Raw genomic sequence first — 25,472 nt, 5'->3', positions numbered from 1 at the left:
TCGTCGGACTGGACTGGCTCCGTTTCAGTTTGTCCGAGTTGTCTTAAATCAGGCGATATTCTGTAAGATTGAGCAGGATAATTGTTTTACTATTCAACACATTAATGACAAAGCACAATTTTCTACGTTTATTGATTAAAAAAACTAGAAAAACTACCATTTTCTCCGCGACACACAAAATTATGTATATCGCAGGATATCTGTCGAAATACGCACGACAAATATTGAGCGCGCTGTGACCATATTTGCACATTGTCACAATGTTTTGAATAATAATAAAAATTATTTGCATTTGAAAAGATTCCCCACATTAGCCTCCATTGCAAGCTGCTGCAGTTCCAGTACAATACTGAGAATACGAATATGGTCTATTTCAAGAGTGGCTTTTTGGGTCCGAAAGTTTTCGTGATGTTTGGGAAACGAGCCTCTGGATGGCCGAGTTATTTTTAGAGCAAGGTCAACGCTCACTAGGATTCAGCCTATTATTAGGTTAACTATTTTAAGGGCACTCGCGGGACCATCCCTCTAAGTCAGCATTTCGCACACCCTGAAAATTGCCTCTGATCAATAAGCATCCTTGCCACTGTGGTGCAATCCTAGAAATTAGGGACTCAAAAAACGCACCCTTAAAGTTACTGATACGGTGATAGCGAGATTTAACTTTGGCCCAAAGTTAAACCGAGGCCTAATTTGTAATGCAAAAACAAATCACCCATTGTACATAAAAGGAAAACCATTCACAGAAATGAATTCAGAGTGAACATCTGGAGATGTAAGAGTGTCTGACACCATAAGTTTATTTTATTCAATTAATGTATTACGATTTCTTGAAAAAACTTATCAAAGAAGCTTGTTTGGCGCCTTTGTTTTTGATGTCCGCATGGATCTTCTTGTTTGTTTTCTTGGCTGGAGATAGGGGTTTCTCTCTCAGGTGCGGTTCACTTGTTATTTTTAACTCATCTTCACTCGCATCTGTTGAGTCACTTTCCCATACTTTTTCTGTCACTATTTAAATGCAAAAAAACTTATGCGTTAGTTTTCACTGAACCTGCCCGTCTATAGGTGATTTGCAACCAACTTCTTTGGCGACCAAAGGCAGTTGAAGAGAGACCGATTGTTAGAGAAATCCAACTTGGCGGCCAGGCCTGGGTTGCTCGAAGCATGGTTAGCGCTAACCACCATGGAAACGTATAGGTCTTAATAATGGTTAGCGCTAACCAGCCTACGAGCAACCCGGCGCCAGGATGGAGAGTGTAAACTACCTATAATTACTCACATTGTATCGCTTTTATTTTGGAGGCAGCGTGATCCCGTTGTTAGGGCGCTGTAATTGCAAGCGCATGCTCCGAGCTTAACTTCCGCTGACCATTAATGGTATTGGCAATGAATTTATATAGCGCATTTTCTATTTACACATCCAAATGCGCTTTACAAGCAAGTGATCTATGGATGGGATAGGACATCAGCATATACAGTCCATTAGCGATCTCACCCAGCACATCAATGAATGAAATGAAGCCTGACCACTACACCGGGAGCTCCATGCCCTACTCTTTACGAATAGTGTGTGGGTTCTTTTACGTTCCAATGGGTTGTGAACAGTGAAGGGTTGTGAGAGGAGGCCTACAGTTTACAGTCCTTATTCGAGAAGATTTGAAAGTCTAACCATTTGCGGACGTAATTACAAGGGATGTTGAGTGTTGGTCCGTGCGGGGTCGAACTCACGACCTCCCGCGTGACAGCCCGATGCTCCCCCTCTCCCCCCCACATGCCCTGTATCCGAAAAATTCATGTTAGTGATGTATATCTATAAAAGCAAAATGTACTTGAAATGAGAAAAGCTCTGAAACTAAACTAATCATTATCTAAAGTAAAATCGCCTGATGCACACTGCACCACTTGAGAGTCGGTTAGTTACAGAAGCTCTTTAAATACAGGAAAAAAAAAAGGGGAAAAACGTACAGATGCAATCAAGGCGTTCGATTCCCTCAATGTTTGCGAATAAACAAATCATTCATTCAATTTGCCATTTGGTTTCAGTGTTGTACTTAACACCACAGTTAGTAAAATACTAGAAATAAAGTACACTCAGTTGATACGGACATGAAATTGTTGTCGAAGTCCATTACTAGTCGCTTTTAAGATTCCAGATATTTATTTTTCACCGCCTGTCTTGTTTATACAATTGACTTTCCATTCTTGAGCTCTATATGAGTCTATTTTGTGTAAAGATCCACAAAAACGTCATTCGCGTTACAATGACTTTCGACGCCATTGCAGATTAATTAAATATTCCACTGTGCCCACTAGATGAAATCTACGCATTTTTACTACCCTCTGAAACCTACCAAAATACGCGCAGATGACTCAACCCATAAAGACACTACTTAGCAGGGGAGTGACAGGAAAGACTTTTCCCGACATAGAAAAAAATTAAAATTAAAAAAACGGCTAAATTCCACCCAGATTCTGACTGGGTTTGGACTGGGTTTAAGCAACGACGACGGGAACGGCAACGAGAACGTCATCTCAAAATATAAATTCGCATTGTTGTAATCACTTCGCGACTGTTCCAGCTTTTTAGCATGACAAGGTGTGGCAGTCCCTCAAGAATGAAACCGATATGAGTCACGCTTAATTTGGGGGAGAAAATGAAAATTTATCTCCAGGTGCTTACCTCCTCCATAAAACCTGAAATTGGGCTACTTCACGTTAGTATATACCAAAACAGGGGATAGCGTTGAAGGCGGGCGCTGATTGGCTACTCAAACTCCGGATAACCATTGCTATTCACCTCCAAGAAATTCACGCCCAATTTGCGCCCGCAAATGTGGAGTAAATGTGGAGCTTCGCGGCTCGGTAAATATCCACCACTAGCCACCAGGACTTCGGTGAATAGTTGCTAATTGTTGTTTTGCTGACGAAGGCAAATAAATGGACAGAAGTGAAAGACGCACGTGCAAAGCCATTGTTTTTGCCCACTAAATATACTAATTTGTGACGTTCTCGTTGCCGTCGCCGTTGTCGTTGCTAAAGCTCCCCAATAGGGACCTTAAAGCAAGGACGCTGACGGTTACATTTTTCGTGCAAGTTGAGATTGTTTGTTGCGCGTATTACCACCTTCTTGCGCAACAAATTTTTATGTTGCAAAAAGTAGACGTCGCTTTTACTTTTTCCAACATGGAAAATTTTGCCTATGGTGGTGATACGCGCAACAAACCATCTCAATTTGCAACGCAACATTGTAGCGCGACAAGTTGCACGCAAAGTGTTGCCCGTATTAATGGCCCTTTAAGGAGGAAAAACAATAGGGAGCTTAAGCACGCGCGTTTCTGAGACGCGGACGGCAACAGGAAGAGGACATTTCTCGTGCAAGGACAGTGTTGTCTCCCAGATTTTTTAACGAATCATCTCTAATGGAGAAAAGATACTTAGCAATGTAAATGTGGTTGTCTGAAGACAAGTTAAAGGGGAAAACAGCTCACTTCCGGTAGCCGTCTGTGTCTCAAAAACGCGCGTGCTTAAGCTCCCTAATAGCTCTGCACGGCCTGCACGTGCGTTTAACATTTTGATACATTTCCTTGCTGTTCTCGTCTTGACAACGACGTGAAATGATCACATTTGAGGTCATGTGGAGGACGTGAGCACTTGCCGATAAATTTTAAATTTTGTCTCTAAATATCCACACCAATCTCACCAATTTTATTTCTGGAATGTAGACACACTTTCAATCCAGGCGATTTGGAGTAATCGCCAAATTATTACAATAACGGGAAATAGCCGTAGTAGTTGTCCTTGCTTAAGGTCCCTAATTAGGGAGCTTAAGCTTGCGCAATTTTGAGACGCGGACGGCAACAGGAAGAGAACATTTCGTGTTCCAGGGCAGTGGTGGCTGCCACAATTTTATACTAATCATCTCGAATGGAGAAAAGATACTTGGCAATGTTCATGTGGTTGTGTGAAGACAAGTTAAAAGGGAAAACAGCTCACTTCCGGTTGCCGTCCGCGTCTCAAATACGTGCTTGCTTAAGCTCCGTATTATCTACTAAGAAACGTACCGTAATGTTACTACTCTTACCCATAAAGCCTTGATCGTCCATGTACGTTTTAGACTTGAGTTCTCGTTTTCTCTTTCTCCGCTGCTCTACTGTTTCACTGCATGCTTGTCTAGCCTGCTGATGTGGCAATAAATCGTCAGTTCTCGTGGAGCCATGCTGATCGGACCCACGCTTTTTCTGTGACTCGGCGTTGGTAACTCCCTCCTCTGTGAACAGAGCCAAGTCCAGTAGTGCGTCAAAACCTGCATTATTTTTAGTGGCCTTCATGAAAGGTGTAATTTAGTGAGCACGCTGGGTGTACTTCGAAAAATGTCCGAAAAAATGTCTATCGCCGTCTAAAGGATTGATACAAAATAGAAGGTGGCTCCTCAATGAACTTTTGCACGTAAAGGAGGTGACTCTAGCTCCAGAGCTACACGTTTCCAGATTAATAACAATAATATGATGACAACAACAACAATGATAATAGTAATAAGAGGAGGCTACAGAATATTGGTATAGAAACCAAGATAGACGAACTTCAGAAAAGTGTGATTCTGAACACGGCAAGGATTCTTAGGAAGTTCCTAGAAGTTTGAGGAGACTTGTTGTCACCAAGTTTCCTGGAGTACTGAAGTTCCCTTGGAAATCCAAAGTGCGAAAACAAGATGATGATGATATTAATAATAATAATAATAATAATAATAATAATAATAATAATAATAATAATAATAATAATAATAATAACAATAATAATAATAATAATAATAATAATAATTACTGTGACTGCAAGCAGAGGAAAACCAACTTAGCAATTGCCTGGATCGATTATAAGAAGGAGTACGATTCTGTCCCCCATTCCTGGATATTGGAAACACTTGATCTTGTAGGGGCTGCAGATAACATCAAACGGCTAATGAGGGAAAGCATGGAGTCCTGGAAAACACAACTAACAGCATGTGGTAAGGACCTTGGTGAAGTGTCCACCAGGAGAGGAATATTCCAGGGGGATTCCTTAACCGCTATGTAATTTGTGCTTGCAATGCTACCTCTCAGCAGTGTACTGAATGAATCAGCAGCAGGCTAGTAAGGAAGAGGGCAAAATAACCCATTTACTGTTTACGGACGACCAGAAATTATATGGAAGAAATGAGAAGGAAATTAACTCACTTGTACATACCATCCAGGTGTTCAGCAGTGACATTGGTATGGATTTTGGAATCGAGAAGTGTGCAATGATGGTAATGAAAAGAGGCAAGCTGGATAAATCAAAGGGCATAAGATTGCCTGATGGAAGAATTATCCAAAGTATTGGAGATGATGTTGAAGGTTATAAATATCTCGGGGTGTTGGAAACTGATGACATTATGCATGATGAAGTGAAGAGAAGTGTGAAGAAGGAGTATATTAGGAGAGTGATGAAAACTTTGTCCTCAAAGCTTAAATGCTGGTAATGTTATAAAGGATATTAACAGCTAGGCAGTATCTCTACTTCAGTACAGTGCATGGGGGAATTGTAAACTGGACAAAGAGTGAGCTTGCTGAATTGGATAGTAAGACCAGGAAACGATTAACCATCCATGGCGCTCCTCGTCCCAGGTCCAACGTAAGCCGTCTGTACTTACCAAGAATAGAAGGAGGACATGGACTAATTAGTGTTGAGGACGCCATAAATACTGAAGAAAGAAATATGAATGTCTACATCAGCCAGAGCCAGGAATGTTTGTTGAAAGCTGCATGGAAGAGGAAGAATCTTGATGAAATTGAAACACCAAAGAGGTATAAGGAAAAGATGAAGAGGAAAAGAACTGATGACTGGTCTGGAAAGCAGCTGCATGGGCAGTTCAAGAGAGAGACAGAGGACCTATCTGGTGTTTCCTGTAATTGGATTAGAACTGGTGAAGTGAAGAAGGAGATAGAAAGGCTTATTTTTGCAGCGCAAGACCAGGCACTAAGAACAAACGCCGTAAAAGCCAGAATCAAAAACCAAAATGTATCATCCAAATCCAGAATGTGTGTTAGTCACGATGTGTTAGGCAACTAGAACAAACAAAATATGCTTCTATACTAACAATAAAATTATTGCACCTGCCTAATTTCTTAGATATTGCCATACCTAGCCAAGGTAACTCTGATCTGATGGAGACGCAGAGTTGACAAGTAGAGCCAAAGTAAATTTAAAGTTAATCAACAGTGCCAGTATTAAGCAAGACAGTGTTGGACCTATGATAGGGCCAGTGGTAAAATGACATTACCAGTATCATTATCACTGCTGTCTTCCTTGGGCAGTTCTTTCATTCGTTTTCTCCTCTTCTTTGGCTTTTCTTCCGGTTCTTCATCTACAACAGGAAAAAATACATATTTGCTATCACCCATGCTTGATACTTCTTACATAAACAATGCACCACAGCTGCAATTTAAAGATTAAATTATGAACTTAGAAGTACAAAACATGCATTGAATATTTCATGTACCTGACTCACTGGTGACAGCTTTTTTCCTTCCTGCCTTTGTGCTGTAAACAAAAAAGATCATTGACAATCACATCAGTCTATTTCTTCCTGAAGGCAAACAGAAAGAACAATGTTGCCTGTTCATTTAACAGCGACAACATATTAATAACCGTAGGAGAGACAGCAGGTTAGACAAAACTGATGTACCATGGGGCTTTTCCTCTGATCAAATTCCCACATGTTGAGGCGAGATGACAAAAATTATTAAATAAAGCTTTCAAGTCTACAAGGTACACGAAACTCAGGGTTTCAGTAAAGAACAGAGAATCTCATTTCCACTGCTCCTCTACTGCCAAATGTTGCAGGAAATTTGGCAGCCCTTGCTAAAAACACATTACTTGCAAAAAATTGCATCACCTTGGACAAGTTATAGCTTAAATTCAAGCATATTAATTAAATGATCTTGAGTGAGACTTCTTGCCATAGTAAATTATCAGATTTGTGAAGGATAAAAGACTTTAGGGGTAATGGACCTCTTAAGTATAGTCCCAGCATTTCTTTCTTGACCAAGGACAATAATTAATTTATTGACAATAAATTATTATTATTTCCAACTGAGCCATATTAGTCTCTCCATTCAAAAATCCTGTGGCCTAAGACTCTTAACCTTCTATTTTTTTAAGGGGGTGGGTGGGTAACACACAAACACACACACACAGATTAAGAAAATATGTGGCCAATTATTACTCCATTGCATTCCTTCCTCTGATAAGGGATCATAAGCCCCTATCATGAACAAGAAATAATCCTGATCAAACGACTTTACCTTTTGCTTTGTTCAGCCTCTTTATCGTCTTGTTTCTGCACCAAACGACACGTTGCATTATTGTAACAAAACAAATCAAATAATAATAGAATGTGAAAGTACAATAAGCACAACACTGGAAAGGATCAAAAAATAAGTTCCATTGATTAATTAACCCTGTCTCGTAAATGGAATCAAGCCATTAGCAACTCAGCATGCTGCAAAATCTGAAACTAAGTGAAGCTATAATCCTCGCAGTTATGAACACAATTTTTGCAATTGCGTAAAGAAGCCTGAAAAAATTCAGGACTTCAACGGGGTTTCAACCTGTGACCTTGCGATACCGGTGCCACGCTCTAACCAACTGAGCTATGAAGCCACTGACGTTGGAACACGGGAACATTGGATCCCAGAAAATAATGACCAGCTCCCAACGTCAGTGGCTTCCTAGCTCAGTTGGTTAGAGCCTCACACCGGTATCGCGAGGTCACAGGTTCAAACCCTGTTGAAGTCCTAAAATTTTCCGGCTTCTTTACACAATTGCAAAACTTGCGTTCATAACTGCGAGGATCATAGCTTCACTTGATTTCATATCTGCAGTTCATATATGACCCATTTCATATATCATTTCATTGTTAAATCTGAAACTGTAGGAAAGTACTTGTGATCTCACCAAATGGAAATGACAAACAATTGAGATAAGAGGGAATTTTAATGCTTAAAAGCATTTTGAACAGCGATCCTCCTTAATGTATGGTACCTATTGCCAAACTTTCTTAATTAAATGCTTGGAGGTTTTTTTTAAGGTTGTAAGTTTCACTTTCGGTTGGCCTTCTACACTTTACATAATAGAAAACAGCAAATTGCAAACAATTACAATTTTTGGGAGATAAAATACCTTTATCTTGTCACTCTTTGAGACTTTACACACTGAGTAAAGAAAAAAAAAAGATTACTGATATACATTGTATATTGAGGATATCAAATTCCAGTGCAAAGATAGGACTTTTCAATTTTACACACCAGAGAAGAAAATAAAATAAATATCGTAAAGCCACTTTGACACATTTGTTTTGTCTGTTAATGTGAATACATGTAACTGCGGTCGAAGGTAACCATTGATTAACTGTGAAGCTTCTTGTCCAAAATAATTTCACTTTTCATTCATCTCTTTGCCACCGACATTATCAGTCAGTATAACAGCCGCCTGCAATCTAGGTGTAGTTTTAGATAGGCATCTGAGAATTCAGAATTCAGCAGCTCGCTTAGCAACAAGGACAAAGAAATTTGATCACATATCTCCCGTCCTTCAGGACTTACATTGGTTAACTGTTAATAATACATGTAGGATAATCTTCAAAATACTACTTATGACATTTAAAGCTCTGAGGGGCTTGGCCCCAGGTTATCTTTCTGAACTTCTCACTCCCTATAGGCCATCCTGCAATCTGAGATCAAGTAATGCAAATTTTCTTGCTGTTCCCCGAGGTATAACAAAAACTTATAGATGGAGAGAGCGCCTTTGTGGTCACAGCACCCAATTTATTGAACGGCCTGCCTGCCACAATCAGAAACACTGAATCACTGTCAGCTTTTAAATATAAAGTGAAGACATTCTTATTTAACAATTCGGTTCTTTCTCTTAGGGCGCATTGTAGATATTAGCTTATTTAGTGTACAATATTTTCGTAATTCTATTTTTTCTGTAAATACCTATGTAAGACCACTGAGACCGTGCTTAAATGCCCCTACAATGTATGTATATATTATTATTATTATTATTATTATTATTATTAGGGATAGGAACATGGTGCCTAAACAGGATGAGAAAATCAAAAACTACTCTCTTCCAGGGGTTTCACGAAGTTTTAAAGTAGAAGGGAACTTGTGATAGAGTAAGTGGCATTCCCTATACATGGTCTGGCTTGTGATCTTGAGACCTCCTTTGAGCAAAGGCGGGTACTGTGCACAGCGTAGAAAGGTGCTAGTACCCACTTCCCAGCTTCTAATAAAACTCCTGCTCCTCTTGCAAAGGAAATCAGGTAGATGCATCCAGTGTCGGCAAAGATTGTATCATTACTGGTTGGTTGTTTGGGTGTGGTGTCTGGTCGGTTGGAAGGTGTTTTGAAAGATCTTGGAATTTCCGATGTGTTGGGAGGAATGTAGGCCTCTGCAGTCATTGGAACCACCCTAATCCTCCAGAAGACACTTAAGTCTCTAAGCCCCAGGTGTGGGGACAAGGCTAGACAGTGTTTATACACCTGCAGAGTATGAATAACATCTCCTCGCAGGTTGTCCTGATCCTGGTCAAGAATTATTACTTTTTCAAGAAGAATATAATTTTGATAAGTTTACCCTTTGAATCTGACTTTGCAGTCTTTGACAGTTTTGCTGGTAAGGGATCCTGGGAAACAAATGCAAAGAATCACTTTTTTGAGCAGCAAGACAAAAAAAAAAACAACAACAACAAAAAAAGAAGGACAAGATGAGTCAAACAAGAGCAACTAGAGCATTTTATCCTTACTTCCTCATCATCAGATGAAAGTTCTCTAGAAAAACAATGGAAGGAAAAAATCATCACAGTTGTCATATGCAATGCACATCAAATTATTGAGATGCAGTACAGTGTACTGTTGATCAGAGTTTCAACTTACCTTTTCTTCCTATTCTTGCTTTCTGCAAACTTGTCCCTTTTCTCAGGAATAGCAGGGTCAATTTTGTTAAAAGTGCCTTTTATTTCAGCTTCTATATTACTTAGCTTCTCTGAATTCTTCATCACTGTTGAATCTAAGCATTACGGAAAAAAAAAAAAACCATCACATGAGATATTAGATTGTGGCATCACATTTCCTGTGCCACACAAATCATGTCACACTGTAGTGTGTTGTGTGTGACAACATATTTACCATGACTGGTTTGTTTGTTTGTTATTTACTTGTTTGAGCAGGTTGAAGTTTTGGCAGCTGTTCAGGTGAACATGTGGACATGCTATACCCACCCACCCATGCACTCACAAAGGACAGCCACAACACTGGGGACTCCATTCCCCGCTCTTCACAAATTGGCCAAAGTGGAACATACCATAATATTCTTTGTTTGTCCCCCCAAGTTTTGAATAAGCATTGTTTTTGTTAAGGTATTTTCCGACTTGGCCAATAATATCTGGGTTCTTTTAATAACCCCCCAGATGGAACTTACCAACATGGAAGATAAAATTATTTGAGACGGAGCCAACAGTTTATAATCCTTAGCCAAGAAGACACTTTGTAAGGTGCCAAGATGGATGCTCAATGTATTAAAACCATAGTACAAAAAAAATTAACGCCCATGTACCAGCCATATTTCTGCCAAAGAAGGATTTCATGCTGCGAGCTTCATTTCCACTTGATGTTGTTTCAGCAGCTTTTGGCTATGAAATGAGAGAAAAACCAAATCAAATTGTCAAATTGATAATAATAATAATAATAATAATAATAATAATAATAATAATAATAATAATAATAATAATAATAATAATAATAATAATTATTATTATTATTATCATTATTAGCCTTAAAATATCAGTATTGCTCACAGGCTCAGCTGCTTTATGAAAACTACTGACTAACGTTAAAGACAAAGATGAACCAAAGAACAGACAAGGAGTAGTTTACAAGATCAAAATTAATGCTGCAACTGCCAGGCCACTTACATGTGTACAATTCTGTGAGACTGGCAGAAATCTGAACGAAAGACTGACTGAACACAAATGAGCAAGGCAAAGTCTACCAGTACCTCACTATTGCCTTCCCTTGCAATGCTTTCTTTTTTATTGCCACTTTTCTCAGGTTTTGAAGTTGATGCTTTGGCAGCAAACATCTCCAGTGCAGACATTTGTCCTTTCCCTGCTTTGGCTCCTGATGCCTGGAACAGAAAAAAATTTAAAGGATGTCTGGGAAATGCTCATGTATACAGTAATTTATTATTATTATGATTATTATTTTATATATATATATATTTTTTTTTTTGAAAAAACAACAACAAAGTATAAAATAATGATGATTCACAGCACCTTGGACTTTTGTTCCGTTCTCAGAGCAGCACCTCGAAAATAAACCAAAATTATTGATTCAATTACGGTACGATGGTTAGGAAAATGGTACAAGTAATAATTTATTATTGGTGTGTCTAATTAACAGCGATTGTAGCATAACACTTCATCAATCAATCAATCCATTAAACACACAGCCAGTGAAACCGATCGACCTATTACAATTTTATTGAACATGTAGGTGAAATAAACTATAGGGTTATTCTTCGTGAGGAAGGGTTTACCTCAACGTACGAGAAGGAGGATTAGTCAGTTAAAGCAAAGGGCCTTGTCGAAGGAGGGCACTTGTTCAAACATTTACCATGCAGTGATTATCAAAAGTCTTAGGAAATAAAGGATTACATGTAGAGATGTCCCCAACAATCTTTAACCACAAAGCTGATTGTGGCTAATACATTTACATGTATTTCTGAATAATAGATACCTTTTGAAGTGTGACTCACATCAGACTCTCCGTTGACCATTTTAGAGCTGGATGCCTTTTTATCATCATGCCCAACACCGTTGACATGATGGGCATTGTTACCCCTGAGAATTCCATTATCTGCTGGGTGCTTTGCAAAGGGACAACAAATATGACTCCATCTATTGTTAAATAAAATAAAATAAAATAACATAAAAATTGCAAATTTTTTCCGTTCACAACCAACAAAGAAACTCAAGTAAATTATTGTAACAAAAGCAAACGCAACTAACTGAGCACTTGAAAACTAATTATCAGGAAATGTAAAATAATATTCATTGATTGATCATGAAAGTAACAGCCAAAAGAAATGCAGTATTCAGGTCACAATACCCAGCAAATCTTGACCCACTTCGAATGTTAACCTACTGTAGTGCTCAAACGTAAGTTACCACCCTCTCCTTGAGAGACGAGACTTTCGTATAATGAGACCAGTGTCTCTTCTCGCAAGACGGTTTGAAAAACTGCAAGTGTCTGTGAATGTAAACTTTTCCAAAGATTAACATGTTCCTAAAGAAGCTTGTGCTCCAAAATGGAGCACCTGACTGTTAAAGTGCAATGGAAAATGTTGAAAAACGTGTGCTGCGCATCATGTAAAAATTGTTTACCAATAGATTTTCTTCAGTACATAAGCTTAAATCCATCAAACTGCCATAAAAATTTGTCTTTCAAATTTAAGTTTATCATGCTCCAATTGAAGTGAACACAGTGACAAAACTGATGCAAATTTCAGCTGAGCAGCAGCGCTAGCTTATCTTGTATAACATGAACTTTTGAGAATAAGAGGTTTGAAAAAATGTTGATGACATAACTTTTGTGAAAATTCAGGCCAGAAGCCGGACAGTTCATCCGGTTGTTTTCAATTTCAAGTCTCATACTTTGAAAGACATGGGCACAATTAATCACCTTATTTTGCTTACTTAACAGAATAATCGATCTGTTGGCATTTCAACAGCCCATTTCCGAGTCGCTGCATGCCTCAGTTTCAAAGCGAGTCCTGGTGCACAACCATTCAAATGGAAATGAGTTGTGTATTCTTATGCAAATCAAACTCATTTCCCTTACAATAATTGAGCACCAAGACTCACTTCGAAACCGAGACAAACAGCAACTCGGAAATGGCCCATTACAAGATAAGTCCGATAATGCAGTTGTGCAAAATGTGTTGTGGCAATTGACAAATTTTTGCAAAGGGAAAAGGGCTGGATGTAACCAGGCAGTTTTAATTATTTTAGAACATGTGGTTTAATTTTTGTCCTGCATTTTTGATTAGAATGCATTTTTTAGTATTAATTTTAAATTAATGAATCACAGCAAAAACAAAATCTGAATTCGCTTTATTTCATACAGCGATTTCAGCGTCTGCTCATTCTCTATAATTTCACAGAGATCTGTTTACAATGCCACCACAATAAGAAAACGAAACGTTACCGGTACTCAATTGGCATGATTTCCTTCTTGGTCTTAATAGTATTGTAATTTTGATTCATGTTTCATGCTCGACAAGAGCGTCGTTTTGTCATTTAAATTTGAAAATGTTTGTGTGGCTGTCCGACTTTTATCAACATTTATGCCAATCTTGCCACTTCAGTGATTCTCCGGAGACGAGAGTCTTATCATGAGAGACGAGACTTGTGTCTCTAGAGACAAAACTCTCGTCTCCTGAGAAACGAACCGAGACTGGTACCGGTAACTTACTTTTGAGTGGTATCAGTAGTAGTTCTAATAATCTCAGGGACAAACCCTTGCTGTGGGCTAAACAAATGTCAATTTTGTCAACTTAAGGCAATTTGTGCAGCCTGATAGAAGCAAAATGGCAAAAGTAATATAGATAAAAATTAATATCTGCTTTTGGGTGTTTCATTCTTTCCATCCTGAGAGCGAGACTTATAGATTTTGCTCTGACTATTTACGCCAGGCCCGCGATGCTCAAAACATGGTTAGCGCTAACCAGGGTTAAATACCATGGAAACCTATAGGTTTCGATACCTCTTAACCAACGGTTAGCACTAACCAGGCTTTGAGCAACCGGCCCCCGAAGATTTTACATGTCAATGGGGGACACTTCAGGGATGAATGGGTTAAATTTCACTTGAAAAAATAAAACACTATGAAGTCAGGGGCACTTAAAACTATCCACATGTATCAGTCATTCCTTTTACAAATGAATGCAGATACCAGGGCTCGAAATTGCGACCAATACAGTCGCATTTGCGACTAAATTTTTCCCTTTGCGACTAAAATATCTGGAGGAGTCGCAAATTTGCGACTTGTTGTCACCTTCGCTCTTTCGAAACAAAAGGGTTAGCAGTTGCCACTTTGCTGCTACTTTTGCTAAAATAAATAAATGACAAAATTATTTTGTTTCTTGCTGTGAATTTTCTCTGAAGATAGCGTAATTGTAGAGTAATTTAGCTGCGATGTTACGTGCACAGCTCCATTCCTTCGATCATTCGCCATTTTCAGCAGTTTCTTTACACACATGTATTGCGGGCTCATATTTTTTTCCAAAAATGCTGACAACACAATGCAGCGCGGCGATTTTGCGACTAAAATTTGCGAAATTGCGACTAAATTTTCGTATCTTGTCGCAAATTGCGACTGGATTTTTTTGTTAATTTCAAGCCCTGCAGATACCCATGCAGATATCCTGCTCAAACTGTGTTTGTCACTTAATGAAAAGACACCAGACCATACTGATGAAACTATGCAACAAGCTTGCATTGAGTAATAAAACTGAGCACACCATATTAATTTTTTTTAAATGAATAGCTAACCTGTTGTCCTCATTCTTGTGTTGTTGTTGTACCTCATAGTCAACTGTGCACAATGAATTGGAATCCTATAATTTTATGCATTTCAGGTGTAAGATTATCAAACAGACATCACAAAATGTGAATCAATTTTCATGTACATATACATGTATTAAAGAAAGTGAAAGGTAAAGTAAAAAAAATTAGGGACTCAACCTTTAACTTGCATCTCTGAACACTGTAAATATGTATTGATGTCACAAGTGAGAAGGTCTTTTTAGTTTCTGAAAAAGGAAAAGATTTTTCAGTGACAGCCTTAACACTACTGAATCCCTGACAAAGGTGGAGGTTTCGGACCGCAGACAATAATACTTTAAATAATTTATGATGCAATACTTAACTTACAGCTGTAAGTGTGACTCATCTTCTAGTAGGTTTACTTGAGTGATACATTATAGGTGACACATATAGACAGGAGAAATACATGGTCCCCAAGAGTGTCCCTGAAGACAGAGACACCTGCCATTGTGTTCACCAAAAGGCTCTTGATGATTGTTTGATAGTAATACTCATTTCAATAATAATAATCATTATTGTTCTAATCACCAAAGATCAACACCATGTACCAGCGCCACAGACTTCCACACATGCTGGGCAAAAATGTTTCTAAATTGACCCGTGAAGTTTTGCTGACCAATTATTGTACAGTGGCGTAAACAATGGCTGTGTTACTGTTGATATTGTTTAAAATGTTCGTCATCACAGGACCATGGCCAGAAGCTAAGTAACTCTTGACTCCAATGTGTAAACAAGGCTTGACTAAGGTCATAAAATGGTATATTTTTGTTTTTTGAGGAAGCGTTTAACCAATTGATGCTAACTTAAAATCTGTTTATACTTAGCTTTCTACTCCCTCTTTCAGGTGAAATGTGTCACATGATATTTTTAACGGCTAAAAACAATTTAAATCTTTTATTGAAAACAAGGATGGAAAAGTCATCTTATATCAATGTGTTTTTTCCCTTGCTCTGGTGCTCCTATAGAGGCTTTATCATTCTGCCTTTAAATCATATCCCCATCTTAATGGAAACAGTAAATTAAAATTAAAAGAAAAAAACCGGTCAAGTGATCAAGTGTCCATAGAAGTCACAATGAAAATGAACAACATTAATAGTTTCAAGCAAAAAGTTGACGGACATTTTATAGGTAAACAATCCCCAATGTCAAAGACAAGCGTTATCATAATGACATCATTTAAGTCAAGAAATGTCCCTTGACACAGACAACTACAAGTGAAATGAAAAGGTTAGGATGCAGAAAATGGGAGTTGCATGTAGTACTTTCAAATGTTTGCTTGGGGTTGTCCAATTATTGAAATTCAAGCCTCAATATAGTTGGGAAATTGTAAAATAATCTGAGAAATGGTCATACCAACGTTTCGTTCATGTTGCCTACATGTGTGTATGTCAAATAAATAAGGACTTACAGCAAAAAAAAATTGTTCCTTTGTTTTACATTGTACCTAAATTACTCCACTGTGTACGGTAACTTGATAGTAGTACAATGAAAGTCACCTTTTTATGAAGAGTAATAAACTATACTATATATATTTACTGTATCTTTGTTTCACACATTGTACACACGAGGAACATACATTTATAAAACCGGGGTACAACACAGTTACATCATCATCAATCCAATTTTATCCCCGTAAATGGGGGTGGTCGGATTTACCCCACTTTGTCAGCAATCTTTCTAACTCCCACTCTCCATCTCGCTCGATTACCTCTCCCGCTCATACTCCCTACATTTCAAGTCCCCACCCTCACCCCAAGCCACTCATCAGGCTTCGCATCATTCTGCAAGCAGTGCTTGCGCGGCCCAAGGTCAGGGGTTGCACCTTTCTGTTTGTGGTAGGCAAGTGTGGCCCACCCCAGCCTTTGGGCTGGCTGGTGCCCATGTTTTCCTGCTGTCAGCATGAGGGTTTTATTGGAGCGCATAGTTTCTACAGGGAGCATGCCCTTGCTTACCCCCAACATCGGTTTTCGGACACAAGTGGTCCTGAGACTAAACCTTTTACAATTTTGTGAAATATGATGAAATGTTGAACAAATGGCAAAAATAGTTCACCATGTCCCAGAGTCCCCAAGTCCCCATGTCTCTACGTCCCTGAGTCCCCACGTCCCCGTCCCACTTTTCGATAAGTGATGATTTCATAATGTATGATACATTTGTAAGTGTGTTTTATCGCCCACTGCTACATACCTTCAAGGTCTTTTTCATGAATAATAGCAAATCTATATGCCTGAAAAATCACAATTAAAATTTTGAAGTTGAAGAGAGTTGGGTTAGTTGGTTCTCTACTCTGCTATGAGAGGTTAATTTTCTCTGTGTACTCCAGTTTTCCCCTCTTCTCAAGAACTATGTCCTTGCCAAAGTTCTGCTTCCTTAACCCATTGGGAAGCAGTGTGGCCGAGTAGTTAGGGCCTGTGCCTTGAGATACAGAGATCCCAGGTTCAAGACCGCGTTCTGACCACTCACTGAATTTGTTTCAGGTAGTCCCTGGTTCAATTTCCTGGTGCACTTGTAAAATAGCCAACTGGTTAATGCCTCCTGCCAGTTGGGATTCTTAACAATTGTTTATATTCAATGCTCCGAGATATTAGCTACTAGATACTCTAAAAATCCGAGGGTAAACAAAGTGATTATTGTACAAAGCAAGGCTGCTGCCTAAGAGAATTGTCCAGGAGCCCTTTGGGCTTCCAACATAGATAGTAGCCCGAGTCATTTTTCCAAGAGCCCAGAATTAATAATTCCAGCTGGGATCATATTTACAAGAAAGTGAGGATGAAAAAAGTAAGGCACCCATCCGGGCTACTAGTCCAGAAATTTGGCTGCCTGCGCTCTCAAATACGGTGCCCCAGGTGACCGTTAGGCAACAACCTTGCAAAGTGATTATTATTGACACCTGGGAGTGAGACTTCATAGATTTTACTCTGCCTAATGCCAGATGGTTGTACTCGTCAGTGGGGGACAGTTTAGGAGTCAATAGGTTAAGGTGGAACATGCAAATATTGCAACAAGGCAAATAAATATGGGATTAATATTACTAATGTAGCTGGGTCTCTAAATCTCCCTCATTAAGCTATATAAGCTAATTCAGTCATTAATTTATTTCGCTCTGCTATAAGCTCACGCCATTTTTCTTAAAATCCTACTTTTTCAAGTTAAGCTCATAAGAGATGCAGTGTAAACTGATAAGATGCTAGTTCAGTATTCCTTTTCCCACTGCTATTTGTATGGGGGAGGTCATTGCTTTCTCTGGTGAGGTCACATTTTGTATCAATGAGAATGCACGGTAAGCTGAGGAACTGACACATGAAAGCTGCTTCACTTATTTTCTTTACCACAGTTACCACAGAATTACAATGAAACAAGTCCCTTCAGAAAAACATGACTTACAGTATCTTCATTGGCTATGCATTTTCCTCCTATAAGGTAGGTTATGTTGAGCTTACACTCTGAATCTAATGCTTTTTGCTTCTCTACAAAGGTGTAAAGCATTCTGTAGGCACAAGAGATAAGGGAATAGATTATTTCTACAAAGATGAAACACTTTTCCGCCCAAGAGTGGCACTCAAAGATTTTACTGTCTTGTAACAGATGATTCAACTCATCAATTTTTTAATTGCACCCGAAGGCATGGTGGCTTTGTTGGTGGAAAGAACAATAGAGAAAACGTCTTTTGGGAATTTGACGCTATTATTCTGCAAAACTTGAGCTACATTTTTCTATTGTTTTGGCACCAACATGGTCATCGTATCATGCAAGTGCAACTTTCAAAAAAAAGCAATCAAAGAATGGGGAACCCCTGAGTGGCGAAAAATTAAACATGAACGTCCTCTTTAACCATTTCTCTCCCAAGAGTGTCACCCAAGGGGTAAAAGGGTTCTTGAAACAAACCAATCTACAAACATAGATCTAAGATCAGCATAGGGAAGATATCGTTGACGTCACCTATTGTTATTCATGCAGGGCAAAAAACTTTTTTTTTTATATTCTACTTGTCTACTGAGCAACGTTCAGATTTCGGTTGTCCAAAAGTTAAATTCACCAAATCTCAAGTCTTTGTTTTAACAGTTATTTCTCTTTCCATTGTTTTTGCACTTTTTAATACAACACCATTTCATACACACACATCAGGGATCCCTCACATTCTTTATGTACAATACAGGACTTGACAAAATGCAGCACATTTATGAGGCATTAAAATTGCGATCTAAGATGAAACATGTAAGTCCTGGCAATATTCTGGCGCTGTTTTCAAGTAAATCATCTGATGATCACAAAACTTATCACAACTACACTTATCTTGCCACAACCGTAATCGCCTTGTTCAAGTGTTAATGAAGCCTTGTCTCAAACGAGGTCGTCATTTCCATATATGGAATGTGGATCCCAGTCTTTACCCAAACAACAGAGCCAGATATTCTCGGAAAACAGAGGCGAAAAAGGGTAAGTTGCCGTGAAAAGAAACCAAAACTCGCGAAACTCAGGCCAGTTTACAAAGTCCAGAGATGCTTGGGAACTCAGACCTCAGTAGAAAAGAACTTTTTTTTTTTCAGCAAACTCTTCTCGTCCCGTAGGACAAGTGTTTGGAAATCCACTCATCTGAGATACGAGAGTGCTCGTCTTGGACGGGCGGACAAGCGGAAGTTTTTTTGCCCTGTAATGTGCCAACCAGGGCCTCATTGAATATCAAAAGCAATGTTTGAAAACAGATATCTTCCCTATTTTTATTTAATAAAACATGCAAGTCAGTGAGCTACTTCACTGCACGATGTAAATGCTCCAAGTTGTTAAAAGCTATAATGCTATAACTCACTGTAACTATTTTTTTTTTCGTTGTCAGTAGTACTTAATTTAATCATGATTTAACTATTAACGCCCGTTTTAAACGTTGTATTTCACATGTGCCGAATGTAATGCAAATGGCAAAATCAATTGTTTTCGCTCATTTGCCTTAGATTCAGCACATGTCAAATGCAAAGTTTAAAACGGGGCTGACTTAAGAGAAGTGTAAATTGTAACCTATCATAGCTTGTAAAGCATGCTAGCAGTGCGGTTTTCAAATGAGTGTCATAAAACCAAAACCAAAGCAATTACTTTGGCCATTCAAAAAGGATGGAGACAATCCGGTAAACCAATCAAAACTTGAAGTAATTACATGTAGCCGACACAAAGCGCGGCAAAATGTGCACGCGCGAGCCACAGTTGGTTTTGGTTTCCCTTAGAGCGGTTTTCAATTGAGTGTCGTAAAACCAAAACAAGAGTAATTACTTTGGCCAATCAAAAAGGACGGAGACAATACAGTTAACCAATTAAAACTCGAAGTAATTACACGTAGCCGACACAAAGCGCAGGAAAATGTGCACGCGCAAGCTACGATTGGTTTTGGTTTCACTTCTGATTGGTTGAAAAAGTGGCGCGAGAACTTTGAACCAATCACTGAGTGAAGTAATGCAAAACCAACGTAATTATCTAATTACTTTCGACACTCAATTGAAAACCACTCTATCTTTGAACCAATCACTGAGTGAAGTAATCATAAACCAAAGCAATTCGCTAATTACTTTCGACACTCAATTGAAAACCACTCTAAGTTCTTATGTAAAGCTGTTATAAATTTGTAGGGTTGTTAAATGCCCTTTGTGAAGTTCTTCACAAACCACGACAATTGGGTTGTCTGAAAATGGAAAGGGCCCTCAACCTACGTCCCTGGGTATTTAGTTTCCTGCAAAAAAAATACTCTTGATATATGAGCTAAGTACCAGTTTATGTGTCTACATTTACGCGTACGAAAGGAATGTTCCTTTCAGTTTTATTCAAACGCCAAATAAGAGATACAACATTGAACGAGAAGAGGAAAACAGTACAAAACTAGAGAGATGCTTAAGACTTAATTAAAATTCAAGTTTAATTAATTTATAAGCTTACTGCTTACTGTTTTGCTTTGTTAACAGGAACTGACAAAGTCCGACTCAGCCACTTATACGTTACCTAAAACAGTAAAAAGACAAGCAATGACCTGGGTACGGTGCCCATATACAGGCTTTTCAAAGTAAGCGTGTTAAAATGTGCAAAAATTAACCTACAATTTTATCTTCGTCGTTCACAAATTCATCGAGATTTTCCAAATACAGTTCGCTCTCGTCCGCCATCTTGTTATTCCCGCCAATTCTCGGCAGCCGCGTTCCCAGACGCGTTCGTTCCCAGAGCTCTTAAGAGCTCGTGACCACTCTCTCCCTTCGATTCTCTGACAAATATGGCGTGGATATCTCTTTCAACTTTTCAAAAATTCGCCGGTGTTTCTGGAGTCCTCGCCGTAGCTTTGGGTGCCTATGGAGCTCATGGTATTTCTTCAAACTTAAATTTGGATATTTTGTTAGTGTTTGTCGTCTCAGAATATTGGCATGGGATCGGATAGAATGGCTTTTACTTCGTGTTGAAGACGCACATGACGTAACAAAAGCTTTAGGGGTCTTTAGGGATTTAGCATTCTGACTAGGTATTGTTTCACGATTTTTGCTCTATTGTTTTACGTCATGTGTGTCTTCTACACGAAGTAAAAGCTGACAGAAATAGACCATTTTACAGTTGTAGCTAAGTTACCTGGCCGAAGAATGGAAGCGAGGCTGCCGGTGACCCTGCTTTTGATACAAACCTTTGTGCCTTTCTAATGTTAGAGTGGTTTTCAATTGAGTGTCGAAAGTAATTAGTGAATTACTTTGGTTTATGATTGCTTCATTCAGTGATTGGTTCAAAGTTCTCGTGCCATTTTTTCGACCAATCAGAAGTGAAACCAAAACCACTCGTGGCTCGGGCGTGCACATTTTCCCGCGCTTTGTGTCGGCTACGTGTAATTACTTCGAGTTTTGATTGGTTTACTGGATTGTCTCCGTCCTTTTTCATTGGCCAAAGTAATTACTTTGGTTTTGGTTTTACGACACTCAATTGAAAACTGCTCTAATGTAGACTAATTAGAATTACAATGACACAATTTACATGATAAAAGCAGTATTAAACGTCTGTATCAATACAAGATTATCGGAAGCCTTGCAGCCATTCTTAGGCCAGGTCACTGAGCGCACAACTGTAAAATGGCCTATTCAAATTTCTTTGTCACTGGTCAATATTAATCTTCAGGGCCCGGGTTTTTTGAAAACTGATTAACTTTATCCAGGATTAGCGTAAACTTTTGTTTCATGCTTTCAACTTTCTGGTGAATGTTTAGTTTGCTTATTTTTGTTTAACAGGATTTACTTCTTCTATTGTAAAGTTTTGCCGAATATCAGCGTTGAACAGCATTTTGGGAGAAGAGAAATAAATGCCCTGGTTTCTTTTCAATCTGGGGTTAGCATTAATCGGCTTTTGAACAACAGGGCCCAGTTTTCAAGGCGACGGCAGTAGCTTGTGGGAAAAGAGAAAGGGAGTTCTTAGGAATTAAAATCGAGGGAAGAGAGAGTTGGGAGAAGTGAAATCTCTGTAGTGGAGGATGGCGAGGAAAATTTGTGGCACATGCAGAAAGCAAGTTCTTCAAGCCCACCCCTCCCCTGGCAGATCACTTCCCTTGCTTCTACCTTTTCCTATAACGTAGGGACAGTAGTAAGTGAAGAGCCAGGATGGGATGAAGTGGAACTTTCTCAGATTAGTATACCATTTTTTTATTATTCCAGCCCCATCTTTAAATAAGGAAAGTGCCGCAAAATACAAAGAGGTAAGAACATTTCAATTTGCTTGACTGTTTTTAAGGCAGCGTGTATGTTTTTAAACTGTCCAATCATTTATGACATCAATTCACATTTTTAATCCAGGTTTTTCAGTATGGAAATTTGTATCATCATATTCACAACCTCGCATTACTGGCCATACCTTTTGCAAAGAGACAAAACCTGGTAAGACCGAAAACACATTCTCTTTTATTAGTTTTTATCCTTTAGAAAAATTTAGTTTTATTGACCTCCCAGTAACTTTCTTATTGGGTCTTTTCCTTGATTATATCCACCTAATTTGTTGCAGAGTAAAATCCTTGGAAGAATTAATGCTCTAATTCCTAAAAAGTGTCTGGTGCATTTCCATTGTCAGTGAGGAAAGCTGATTTAGAATTCAGTAGCACTCTGAAAATGATTGTACTACATGATGTAAAGCCAAATCAGGTTTTCGGTTTTAAAAGCACTAAATATCACATTTTCTGCGAACAAAGACTGTTAATTCAATGTTCAAAGGATTGCTTTTTGTATTTCTATTTTAGAGTTTTTTATTACTGTACTGCATGTTTACTGAAAACTAGCTTTCTCTGTAGACATCTTTTTGGCTTGTCATTCAATATGGAACAATGAACGATTTTCTTGAAACTTTCCCGGAATGTTCCCTACTAATCCCTGTTTTTAGAACTACAATAAAAAAGATAGCTAAAAGGTAAAGTCAGCTTACAGGCCTAGTGGCCCATCAGGCCGGAGCTTATCCCCGGTTTCTGTAGCATGAAGCGACTAGGAGTATTTCTACTCCCCCCTGGATGGGATGCTAGTCCATCGCATGGTTACCCCCACATTTCGCTGGTACCATTTATACACCTGGGTGGAGAGAGTCACCAAGGGAGTAAAGTGTCTTGCCCAAGAACACAACACAATGTCCCCGGCCAGGTCCCAAACCCGGACCATTCGCTCCGAAGTCGAGCACACTAACCATGAGGCCACCATGCTTGCTTAAGAGATATAATTGGCCAATCTTACCCCAGTGATGCCTGTACTGATACCTATCATGCGCATTATTTTCCATCAGCTCAGGGTACATTTTGCCATAGCTAAACGAGAGGGTTTTAAAGTAAAACTTGAAAAAACACCTGATAGGTAGAAAGTCTAGAGCATGTGGAACACTGTCTTATATACATGTAGTGTATGGAAAAATCCCTCAAATTAAAACGACCTCAGCTCAAAATGTTTCTCGAATCATTGTTTTCAAGGTCATACATGTAATTTACATCCCTGGGTAAGGGGCTTTGAGTATGTTTTTAGCTGTATCTTTTTTTCCTTCCAATAAAATTTTCAAAATTTTCATTTATTTTAAGAGGATAATTTGTACACCAAAATCATGCAATAAAAGATATAGGTCACCGTGCTCGTTTAAGATTAAAACACAATTGTACCTGTCTATCTCGATTATCATAGATCCAAACAACAAAATTCATCATGTCCTAATGGAAAGCGCATGCATATTCGCAAAGAATTATGGGTCATTCGCAGCTTCTCTCACATGTTTTAATATTTACAATTTTGCAAATTTGACCAATTATTTATAAATAGTGACACAACATAAGTGCAGTACAGGATGCACAGTACAATACTGAGGAATCACCTTAAGTCCTTTCCTGGGGCCTTAATGTGATTTTCATTTTCCTTGACTTGGAAATCATGCATTCATCTTGAAGTTTTCACTGCAAGTGTTTCATGAAGTCAGATTACATTGGCCACACCCATTGGGTAGTCTCTTGATTCTGCAAGACTAGGAACATGACAGTAAAAGATAAAATTTTTGTTCTCTTTCCATTAGTTTGGTGCTTTGCTTTGTGGAGGAATACTTCTGTTCTCAGGAAGGTAACAAATGTTCAAAAATTTTAGTATGGTCAGTTTTTATTTCAAGGCTTTCAGATCAATTACACATTCACTTGCTTGGGATAATATTAAAACCAGTAGCTACTTTGTTCAAGTATAGCATTCAGCTTCATTATTGGACGTTGGACTACTTTTTTGTGGTGTTGTGATTTGGCTGCGTAAGATTTGTTTGCCTTGTAGACAATTTTCGGTGAAGGCAGCCCAAGTAGGATAATTTGGTACTTGGTATCCCCCCATTCAGAGGCAATCGCAGTGGCCACTAAACCACAAACGACTACATATATGTGACAGATTAACAAGGAAATATGTTTTAAAGAATTATGTGCACGACGGGAAACAAGTTTTTGTGTTTTCATTGCATACAATGCAATATCTGGTCATCATATGAGTCAGTAACACATCTTCCCGGGCTAATTACATTTTTTTGAAAGTCTCCTGGTATTTTATAGTAAAAACTGACGGTAATAACGTGCCATGTTTTAACCGAACTTCAGTCATTATCAAGCTAAAAGTGAAGATAAACGTTTTTGCATAAGTGTAAATATAAAACAAAGAAGTAAAATTATGTAAAGTATGGAAATGTAAAACAGGGGTGTTAAAAACATTCAAGAATATTATTGTTAAAAATGATTTTAAAACTTTTGCACAAATTGAGTCTGATTGTACATTGAGACTTGGTCTCAGTTAATTAATAAAAAACATTTCATAAATGAGATCATTGATGATGAAGTTCAGTCAAACGTCAGGCACTTTTACTGTTAGTTTTTATTTCAAATTGCTTTAAAAAACGTCTCCTGGTATTGTTAAGAAAAAGGATTTTTAAATACCATCATAGAAAGTTGCAAAGTATCTGTTTACTGGTTTTGATTTGAGTCAACACAGTTAACCACCATTTTAAATGTGAACAACTATTCTAGAACTGCACCTAACCCATTGATCCCTGAGAGTGAGAATTAATAGATTTTACTCTAACACCAGACTACCTTACTCATCAATGGGGGAGGTGTCCGGGCATCCAAGGACGTTTGAGGTGTGAATGGGTTAACCATATAGTTGGATCACGGAATATGGACTTTGTACTTCAGACCACGGAATTGAACTACACTGTCATGTAGACCTCGCAACTCTAAAAATCACTGAAATACTGTGAATTTAGCTTTAAGACCTTCGAACAAACTGTAGGCTACCCATAGCATCTTG

General features: G+C 38.5%; 2 protein-coding genes across 3 annotated transcripts in view; one reads left to right on the top strand and one right to left on the bottom strand.

The window, feature by feature from the left end:
* Positions 1-113: 113 nt before the first annotated feature.
* Positions 114-20,882, bottom strand: LOC137982082 (DNA polymerase delta subunit 3-like). Of its 2 annotated transcripts, none has more exons than XM_068829128.1 (19): positions 20,757-20,882; positions 20,606-20,661; positions 18,064-18,166; positions 16,867-16,906; positions 14,818-14,885; positions 14,626-14,690; positions 11,810-11,970; positions 11,347-11,378; positions 11,070-11,198; positions 10,629-10,704; positions 9,950-10,082; positions 9,820-9,844; positions 9,651-9,699; positions 8,194-8,225; positions 7,317-7,351; positions 6,512-6,552; positions 6,293-6,376; positions 4,079-4,300; positions 114-1,005 (listed from the first exon to the last, which is right to left on the bottom strand). In XM_068829128.1, the coding sequence occupies exons 1-19, from the start codon at positions 20,820-20,822 to the stop codon at positions 818-820; spliced, it is 1,605 nt and encodes a 534-aa protein (XP_068685229.1). In that variant the 5' UTR covers positions 20,823-20,882; the 3' UTR covers positions 114-817. The 2 variants fall into 2 exon arrangements, with proteins under 2 accessions (XP_068685229.1, XP_068685230.1); XM_068829129.1 differs by having other exon boundaries at positions 4,079-4,264; positions 20,757-20,881.
* A 20-nt stretch (positions 20,883-20,902) lies between these two features.
* LOC137982091 (transmembrane protein 256 homolog) overlaps positions 20,903-25,472 on the top strand; it is a 5,264-nt gene continuing 694 nt past the window's right edge. Inside the window, exons 1-4 of the mRNA XM_068829138.1 lie at positions 20,903-21,014; positions 22,338-22,378; positions 22,476-22,556; positions 24,211-24,254. Of these exons, the coding sequence (XP_068685239.1) occupies positions 20,927-21,014; positions 22,338-22,378; positions 22,476-22,556; positions 24,211-24,254 (254 nt within the window). The 5' untranslated portion in view covers positions 20,903-20,926. The remainder of the gene's footprint in view (positions 21,015-22,337; positions 22,379-22,475; positions 22,557-24,210; positions 24,255-25,472) is intronic.

Source organism: Montipora foliosa, chromosome 13 (assembly GCF_036669935.1).
Source record: "Montipora foliosa isolate CH-2021 chromosome 13, ASM3666993v2, whole genome shotgun sequence".
Taxonomy (NCBI): Eukaryota; Metazoa; Cnidaria; class Anthozoa; order Scleractinia; family Acroporidae; genus Montipora; species Montipora foliosa.
The sequence above is the reverse complement of the archived record's forward strand: the minus strand, read 5'-3'. Positions and strand labels throughout refer to the sequence as shown.

What these genes read in the sequence shown, in the direction of transcription:
- LOC137982082 (XM_068829128.1), bottom strand. Translation starts at nt 20,822, where the DNA reads ATGGCGGACGAGAGCGAACTGTATTTGGAAAATCTCGATGAATTTGTG. An exon ending in TGAACGACGAAGATAAAATT is followed by an intron (nt 20,662 to 20,756) that starts GTAGGTTAATTT and finishes TTACTGTTTTAG; the next exon opens with GTAACGTATAAGTGGCTGAG. An exon ending in TTTCATCTGATGATGAGGAA is followed by an intron (nt 9,700 to 9,819) that starts GTAAGGATAAAA and finishes TTTGTTTCCCAG; the next exon opens with GATCCCTTACCAGCAAAACT.